The sequence below is a fragment of the Drosophila willistoni genome, unplaced genomic scaffold (genome assembly GCF_018902025.1).
Source record: "Drosophila willistoni isolate 14030-0811.24 unplaced genomic scaffold, UCI_dwil_1.1 Seg209, whole genome shotgun sequence".
Taxonomy (NCBI): Eukaryota; Metazoa; Arthropoda; class Insecta; order Diptera; family Drosophilidae; genus Drosophila; species Drosophila willistoni.
The window spans coordinates 1,227,724-1,237,699 of record NW_025814176.1 but is presented as its reverse complement, the minus strand read 5'-3'; the positions used below and the strand labels follow the sequence as shown (position 1 = coordinate 1,237,699).

At 44.7% G+C, this 9,976-nt stretch overlaps 1 protein-coding gene across 1 annotated transcript; it reads left to right on the top strand.

Moving 5' to 3' along the window:
• Window positions 1–459: 459 nt before the first annotated feature.
• On the top strand, window positions 460–1,155 carry LOC124461136. The gene has a single exon (XM_047012694.1). The coding sequence runs from the start codon at window positions 460–462 to the stop codon at window positions 1,153–1,155; it is 696 nt and encodes a 231-aa protein (XP_046868650.1).
• The last annotated feature ends 8,821 nt before the right edge of the window (window positions 1,156–9,976 follow it).

Sequence of the window (9,976 nt, the reverse complement as noted above, 5' to 3'; positions counted from 1 at the left end):
TTCCAGCCACCCGAAAGGCAAATACATTTGAAGCCAAGGTGACCACCAAACCAAAATCCTGTGATCTCTGTATGAAGGAGAATCACCCGGTGCGTCGATGTCCCCGCTTCCTTCAGATGCCGGTGCCAGAGAGGGTGACATACACAAAGAAAAAGTCCCTTAGTCTGAACTGTTTCGCAAGAGGACATCAAGTAAAAGATTGCCCGAGTCAGCACAATTGCTTCACGTGCAAGGGGCGTCACAATACGCTCTTGCACAAGGATGCCCGACCGGAGAATAGTCCAACGCCGTTTTCAGCGCAGCCCAGTTCTCACAATATTGTCCGGACATACTTTACCTCTGAGGCAAGGTCCTTACGAGATAAGTTGCTAGGTACAGCCATCGTGGACTTTTGGCACTACTTATGCTTCACGGGCGCTATTAGACCCGGCTTCGGAAGCCAATTTCATATCCGAAAGAATGTTCCGGCTCATGAAGTTACCATTCCAAACTGTCAGGGCCGAAGTGACAGGCATTAACGGAAAGGTCAATAGAACCTTGAAGGTCTGTCACATAAGCATTCGGTCATCGCATGGACCTCCAGTCCAGATAGAGATAGAAGCTTTTGTTTTGTCCCAAGTTGCCGATGATTTGCCGTCATATACGATAGCCCAAGCCACACTGGAAGGAATGCCCAATATTCCTTTAGCCGACCCCTCCTTCAGATTAAAGGCAAAGATCGATCTACTTCTTGGCATTGATGTCATACCAGCGGTGACCCTCTCCGGCATCCAGACCGAAGTTTGCGGATCTTTAATGGCCCAAGAGATGAGATTCGGTTGGGTCATTTCAGGCCCGTTGCAAGGGGTCCCCGTTAGTTCGTGTGCCGCGTTCACCACGAGGGTCGCTGTTAGCAGAGAGGAGGCACTTGAAACTCTTCTCACAAGGTTTTGGGAGGTGGAGGATCTACCGGGCAAACCGGTAGAAGATTCTGATTCTGTTTGCGAGGTTAATTTCCAGAAGACCACAAGAAGCGATGTTTTGGGGAGATATACGGTCTCACTTCCGTTTCGAGATCCAACCAACATCAACCTTGGTCATTCCAGACCAGGGGCATTGGCTCAGTTCCTAAAAAAACGGAAGCCGTCTTCTAAAAAACAATCTGGCAAAAACTGAGTAAGACGCCGTCATGCAAGAGTATTTGGACTTGGGCCATATGCGTCAGGTGCCATTTGACGGCAGTAATAACAATTTTTATTTGACACACCATGCAGTTGTCAAGCCCGACAGTACCACAACAAAAGTACAGGTAGTTTTTAACGCCTCTAGCAAGTCCACAAACGGAGTAAGTCTCAATGACATACTTTACCCTGGTCCGGTACTTCAGTCTGATCTCACTACTGAGATTCTCAAGTGGCGTTTTTTCCGAGTAGCTTTCAATGCCGACATCACAAAAATGTACCGCCAAATTATGGTCGACCCAATCCATACGCCATTTCAGAGGATCCTGTTCCGAAACAAAGAGGGGCAACTTGGTGATTACGAAATTAATACCGTCACGTTTGGCATTAACTGTGCTCCGTTCTTAGCCATCCGAGTACTTCAGCAACTCGCAAGTGATGTACAATCCAAATTTCCGTTGGCTAGCGATATTATCAAATCTTATATGTATGTCGATGATGTCCTGGCAGGGGCTCGCAATGAAGCAACGGCAATCGCAATGGTCAATGAACTTCAAGACGATCTTGGTTCAGCTTGCTTTCCTTTGCGCAAGTGGACATCGAATGTCAAGAGCGTGCTCAGTTGCATCCCAAAGTGTCATTTGCTGAATGCTGATTTCCTCGATATCGAAGAGGCTAGCACAGCAAAAACACTTGGAATCCAATGGAAAGCGACTACGGATGAGTTCTATTTTGTCATCTTGCCCCAAGATATCAAGTCAGCTTATACTAAGCGAGAAGTCCTCGGGCAGATCGCCAAGTTATTCGATCCCGCTGGCTGGCTGGCTCCCTTTGTAATTCAAGCCAAGGTGTTTATGCAAGAGCTTTGGCTACAAGAGCTAGGGTGGGATGATCAATTGCCCAGTTAACTTCATCACAGGTGTCAGGAGTTTACAAATAGCTACTCCTTCCTTGACCAGATCCGAATTCCGCGATCGGTTCTTCATGATCCGAATTTCGACATTCATTGTTTTTGCGATTTACGTGCGCGTTAGCAATGACCAAGGCATTGCTGCCTTCTTGCAGCGAAATCTAGGGTAGCCTCAGCTAAGACGGTTCATTGCCCCGCCTTGAATTATGCGGAGCCACGCTTCTAGCTGAACTGGCAGCTGCATTTCTTCCACAACTTCCAGTTGATAATGCTGAGGCATATTATTGGTCAGATTCCACCGTCGTACTGTCGTGGTTAAATAAGCCAGCCTGCACAAGGACACCGTTTGCCGCTAATCGGGTACCTAAAATTGTGACAACAAATAGCGCCCCATGGAATCACGTCCGTTCAGAGGACAATCTAGCAGATCTCCCTAGCCGCGGCCTGAGTGCGCAGGAACTTGTACACAAGGATTTGTGGTGGCACGGCCCACCATGGCTACGGGAACCACAAGAGTCCTGGCGGCGGACGACACTACTCCCACTAGACAGACCTTGGAGAAGCTGGTAGTGAAGGTCCACGTCGCGATCGCTAAGCCAGTCAACGAGATACTGCCTCGTTTTTCCAATCTGGCACGTACCTTACGAGTTGTAGCATATATGGTCCGTTTCGGCAGAAAGTGTCGAAAACTTCCAAACGATTGCTCCGGGAAGTGACCTCTAACGAGATCAATCAAGTACTCCAGGCGTTGATCCAAGTCACTTAGCGTGAATACTTCCCAACGGAACATCAGCGTCTACAGCACCATTCTCAATTTGAATCCGTTCATTGACGCATCAGGTGTGATCCGAGCATGTGGGCGCGTGCAACAAGCAGCCCTCCCGGGGCATAACACATGGGAGGGTTGTGGGAGGCTGGAGTTAAGAGTTTTAAAACTCTGTTCTACAAGGCCACCTCCAACCAAAAGTATACTTTTGAAGAGTTCTCTACGCTGCTGGCTAAGGTAGAGGCTTGTTTGAACTCACGGCCGATTTCTCCTATGTCTGAAGACCCCACCGATTCTTTAGCTTTGACCCCACGCCATTTCCCAGTGGGCGGTCCGTGACGGAACCCGAAATCAAGGATCAGGTTCCGTCTATCATTAACCGATGGCAGCGTCTGAAGGCTGTGAGTCAGCATTTCTGTACCCAATGGAAAGACGAGTATCTGAAGGAGCTACATAAGCGCAATAAGTGGCGATTCCCTTCTAAAAATCTTGAAGTGGGCGATCTTGTGGTACTTAAGGATGACAATTTTCCATTAAATGAATCGCCATTCATTTAATGGAAAATTGTCATCCTTTGCGTCTCGGGCGAATCCCCCAAACGTACCCTGGCAGTGACGGCAACGTCCGCGTCGTCAATCTGCTTACCGATCGCGGTATTGTGAAGCGTCCAGTCGCAAAGCTGATCTATCTTCCTCCATGAGAAAGAATTCAAACTCATTACGTAAAGTTATAGTAGCTCCCAGCACTTGGTCCTTCCTCCCAAATAAGAAAGGCCGAGCTGCCAGTAGGAATATGTGTATTCGATAGTCCTACATTAATCCGCTTTCTTCGTTATTTGTCCCGGCAGCTTCCTGATATCCGTCAATCTACATCCCGTTTCTATGGCTCCGAGACCACGTTCAGTACAGGCATTGAAGGAGGAGCGCAGATGTTCGCAAGGAACTGAGTCCTTCCGTTGCCGAGTCTGTCGCGGAATCCAACCTCTGAAGCGATGCCGTCGCTTCCTGCGGCTGAACGTGGAGAAGAGGATGAGGGCAGTGCTTGCAAACAAGTACTGCGCCAACTGCCTTGCCCACCAACACTCCGGAGGAAGCTGCTTGAGCGGGGATAGGTGCCGAATATGCAAGGAGGACCACCAGACGCTACTCCACTTCCACGAGGAGCCACGACGCACTCCATGCTCCGTCGTACGCCGAGTCACCCTTGAGTCCTCCAGACGAAGGGTCGCACCAACGCAAGCCTACGATCCTAAGCTGACACTGGCCACACTGCTGCAGCACCGCAATCCACATCTCATGCCAACAGCGATGGTACGTCTCGAGACGGGAGGGAAAACCTTCGACGTGAAGGCCCTCGTGATCCTTGTTGGCGGTATCGTCGATGGCGACGTCACTGGCCACGGCCTTCAAATTGACAGCCGTCAATATTGGGACGGAGAAAGCGCTGGCAGCAGTGATCCGGTCCCCGATCAGTGAAGGATGGCGATTGGAGGCGATCCTGAAGGTGGTCGATGGTTTGTGCTGCCGCACTCCAGCTCTCCGGTGGAACCGCAAATCTCCAAAACGTTCGAGGGCATCGTCCTGGCGGATGATACTTTCTACCGACCGTCGTCGGTGTCTTTGGTCCTGGGCGCGGACGTGATGACGGAGGTCATGTTAGAAGGGAGTCTACCGGCGGCCGATTACGATGCGCACAGTCTTTGGCTGGACCCTTTCCGGAGCGTGCCATTAGACTGCCTGGGTCTTGCACTCCTGCAAGGGGGGGAGCATGTTTATGCCCAAACGGGCAACACAAGGGTTAAGGGAGGCGGTAGCTTTCACCTCGCGCCGCTCTCCCGATGATGCCCATCGCTCCCCACAAAAGAACTCCCCACACTTCGCTCCAAGCGGGGCTTGGTGCCCTGCTCTTAATTAAGCTAGGTTTAGTGTCAAACTTACAAGTGAATAAACAGAACATTGAATTGAGAGTGCGGCATTACCCAATTTCTCTGAAGGAAGACATTTTAAGGAAAAATGCATTTAGCTGCCTACTTAGGAAATTCAACCCCCCTACGGAAACATTGGTCCTTCGAGCCGGATACCAAGATCCTCTCGAACCTTTTGCATCGGTGGAATTTCATACATATTTCAAGCTAAGTGATTTTTTTTTTAAATTATATGTATATGAGTACATGTACATGCCTCCAGCATCCGTACCCATACTCACATACATAAAATTTTTTCCCTTGATTTTCCAAATCAAACTCAAATTACTTTCGCGCAAATTTTCTTATTCTAATTCGTTTTTCCTCCTTAAAGGAGAGAAATTTTTGGTCCCCAATTTTTTTCATACATATATATGTATGTGTCCAGTACATAAGGCGCCATATTTCGCCATAGTTCGCCCACTTCAATATTTTTTCTCGCAATTTGGCATATATATATGCCAAGTGTAACGATCCTTTTTCGTCCTTCAGGATAATTTCAATCTTTAGGGCGAGTTTCGGCACAACAAATTTTAATTTGTGCCCCAGTGAAATCACGACACAATAATTAATGTATATATAAATGTATGTTGGAATTTATTTCTATGTTTTTGGGTTTCCTTTGGTTAAATGTTTATATAACTCATGACACTATAATTCATATTTTGACTGCTTCAGACTTTTGGTTGAATGTTTAGACGCGATTTTACACTGATTCGGGTTGATACTCGTATTGACTGTGTACTTGTTGTAATTGTATTTAGATTTTTTTGTTGTTTTAAAGAGTCTATAAGGTTACTCGTAAGGCCTTATAACTCGATGACTTGCTCGCACTTGTTGATTGCTAGGCGCCAAATATTCTTAAGGTTACTCGTAAGGCCAAAAGATATTTGTTGCTTCGCTTGCTGATCAGGACGCGATGACTTGATTGCTTGATCTCGACTCGACGACTTGATCAATGTCCTGACTTGCTGCTCGCCTTATATAGGCCTCCTGGGCCGCCAGAATCACTTGGTGTGATACCGCTATACTGCCGGTGAATTTCCATCGGCCCATCGCTGTCATCCACGCTGTTGCTATGCGTGGTGAAAGTCCCGTACAAGTCCTTTGCGCAGCCGCATCCACTTTCTGGCTGCTGCGCGCCCATTCAATTCCTGTCCTTGTTCCTCCGCTCTCCCAAATAGCGCCTCTGTTGCTATGCGGGCTTCCATCCTTTTCTAGTTTAGTTCTCTGCTCTGGTCGCATGTCCTCTCTCGTTGCTAGGCGACGCTGTTTTCTCCCATGTCCTTCTCCTTATTCTCTCGAATTTGTTTGCATGGTTGCTCTTCTATATGGCCGTTTACTTTATGTGAGCAACATATTGATTTTTGTTTATTTGGCCGTTTACTTTATGTGAGCATCATATTGATTTTTGTTAATTTGGATTTAGTTAATTTACTTCGATATTAACTCAAACCATTTGTCTACGTCATCCATACGTTATTCGCCTCGTAGACAGGGCTTCCCCAATACCCCATTCCCCCTTTCTTCGGCTTGCACATACCCCCCTTTGCCCATCGAACTTGATCGACGATATTGGCTTTGCTTGATATGCACACAGCCCCCCCCACTATCCCCCGTTGAACATGCTTCGCCATCACTTTGGCTCTTCTTTGTCACTCTGCTTGTTCAGTCTCATAGAGCGCGCTCCATCCACCGGTACCCGCTCTCAATTAGCACACGCGTAGTGTCGGTGTGCTGCGACTGTATTGCTGCATTCTCAGCTCTCCATGCATACCCTCTCTTAATCGGTCCATGCCTCTTGTGATTGGAGCATCGAGGCCCGCTCTCTTGTGCGTATGCTCTCCAGCCGTTGATTTTTCTGCTTTCTGCCTCCCACGCATCTTCCCGCTGTGACGAACTTGTTGTATCGTAACGAAATGTTGCGTGTGTTAATTGCAGCAACATGTTGCGAAGCATGATCTTTGGCAACATGTTGCCGGGCATCATGCATCCTTGGTTTTTCATTGCGTTGGTTTTACATGTTGTTGTGTGGGACATTATTGTCAAATATATGTTCCTCACACAAGTATTTAAGGCGCCATATTTATTTGCCTATTTCCAATATATATTTTTTTCGTAATTTTTAAAACATTAACACATTTGTATGTATTGAAATAAATCTACGATATTCAACACTTTGAATATCACTATATTCTATATATCTTGCATATCTCCTACGTATGTATATGTAAGCAGAGTGTGTGAATGTGATGTAAGTTACAAAAATTTATCAAGTTCTAAATCCAAAAAAAGTTTTTTGTGCAAATACAGTCCACTCCTGGGAAAAGTGTGTGCGCGAAGTGAAAGGTGGTTCCAACGAAGAGAAAAAATTTTCAATGCAAGTTAATAAAGATTTTGAAAAATAAAAAGTGAACCACCCTCTCACATTTAAAGGCCACACTTACGCATTTCTTGTGTCCCGCGACACCCTATAAAGTTGCGGCATATCAGCTAGACACATCCCAAGAAATATAAAAATTATTGATTTGTAAATCCGATCCATTCACACCTCTGCAATTTTGTTTTCTGCAACTCAATTCATTAATATACAAACAAAACAATTTTACTCTCTATTTTACACTTTGTTCTTCTTCTTCCCTCATTCCCAAAGCAAAGCAACGCACGCATACACATACAGTTTATGTAGCGGTTCGTCTTTGTGTGTATGCATGTACTCTGTTGATGATGAAAGACTTAGTAGACAGCAAGCAGCGCTGCCGGCAGAGCTGGGAGCAGAGCCGATTATTATATTGACTGTAATTTGTGTTATATTTATCCGATCACATTCAAATTTTGGGATCTGGGGTTTTATATCCAATATTATCACATACGTAAATTTCATAGCATACTCCAATTTTTATGAAAATGTTTCTTCTAGTTCTTCTAGAGCTATATGATATAGTGGTCCGATCCTGATGGTTTTCATACTTTATTTTACCCGGGTAATAAAAACCCCCGAAAATAAAATTCAGCCCGATAGCTCCTAAGACGGCTGAGTAAAACGCATATGCACAGACGGTCGGACGGACGGACAGGCGGACAGACGGACATTGCTATATCAACTCAGCTTTTCATGCTGATCAAGAATATATATACTTTATGGGGTCGGAAACGTCTCCTTCTGTGCGTTACAAACATCTGACCAATTTTATAATACCCTCTGCAAGGGTATAAAGAAACATATTTACATATTTATTTATTTATTTATTTATTTATTTATTTATTTACGTCAACTAACACAGCAGTCGACGAAAAAGCTTAAGCTAAGGCTTAAGGCCAGGGATGAGTTGCAGCCAATCCAAGTCCAGAATATTTTCATTGGCAGTGACAGAAAGATGAGGAGAGATAAGGTGAGAAAGGTTGTTAAAAGATTGGCAAAGAACACGAAGAGGTTCGTGAAGAGAGTAGTTAGTCAGACATCTACTAAGGTGAATAGGAAAAAAGTTTCTGGTCCGACGTGAGGGAACACAAAAATACAGCGTATCTAGTAAATTGGTAGAAATGACTTCGCCGTTGACTAGTTTATGGAGAAAGAGAATGCCAAAAACAAGCCTACGGTTATAAAGTGAAGGAAGATTAATAAGAAGAAGTCTGTCAGAATAAGAAGGTAGGCGAAGACCCGGGTCCCAATTTAGACCGCGTAGCGCAAACTTAAGGAATTGCTTCTGTACCGATTCAATACTACGCTGGTGAACATCATATTGCGGGTTCCACACTGGCGAGCAATATTCTAGAGTAGGGCGAACTAACGAAGTGTATAAAACCTTTGTTACATAGGGATCATCAAATTCTTTGGCCCAACGTTTAATGAAGCCGAGAAGGCTGCTTGCTCTGTTGACAATTGAAGAAATATGAACATTAAATGAAAGTTTAGGGTCAAACATAACGCCTAAGTCTTTGAATGATGGAACACAATCTAACAGAACAGACTTAATAGAGTAATGAGCTAGGAGCGGAGACAAACGACTGAAAGTCATAAAAGAACACTTAGAGGCATTAAGGTGTAATTTATTAACGTGGCACCAATCACAGAACGCATCGAGATCTGATTGCAAGTACTGTTGGAAAGAAGGATCATTATAGGAATAACAAATCTTGACGTCATCCGCAAACATGAGCACGCGTGAATGCGCCAAGGCCAAAGGCAAATCATTTATAAACAATGTAAATAATAGTGGGCCCAGATGACTGCCTTGGGGTACACCTGACGTAACTCGAACAGTTTTAGATATCGAGGAACGAAAAGACACCTTTTGGGTTCTGCCAATAAGATACGACTTTAACCAATCCAATAATTTTGGTGAAAAACCCATGATGTTAAGTTTCGCGAGAAGCAAAGAATGATCAACCGTATCAAAAGCCTTACTGAAGTCAGTATAAATAACATCAGTTTGACACTTTTTACGGAAGCCATGGTGTACAAGGGTAGTCAATTCTAAAAGGTTGGTAAGCGACGAACGACCTTTCATGAAACCATGCTGACAAGGAGAAATAGTGGATCTGGATAGATGTTGAAGAGAAGACGTAATAATTTTCTCAAACAGTTTAGGTATTGCCGAAAGTTTGGCAATGCCACGGTAGTTGGAAACATCCGATTTGCTACCCTTTTTAAAAAGCGGAATAATAAATGACTCCTTCCAAATATCAGGAAATCTACAAGTCTCACTCGATATAAAGAATAACCGAGCTAAAGGCTTAGATAGGGAAATAGAACACATTTTAAGGATGCAACTAGGTATATCATCAGGCCCGGGAACGAAGGAAGACTTCATAGATGACAAGCTAGAGAGAATACAGTCTTCAGTAATACTGGGAAAAAACATACAATTTAAATGTGGGATTGAAAAGGGATAGGGTGTGGGATCCGAAACAGTAGTAGAATATGTCGACTGATAAAATTTAGCAAACAGATCTGCAATACCTAAATCATTATTAGCAGACTGGTCGTCTTACAGCGAACGAGATAATTGTTGTAGCATTGAGTATTTAAGAGACAAAATTGAGATTTGGCTATACAATAATTTGCATAGTCAAGTCGCGAACCAGTTTTTTTAAATCTTTTAAAATATCTCGATTTAATGTTACGAAGATTAGAGAGCCTACGTGTGAACCAGACTGGCGAGCTGGAGACGTAG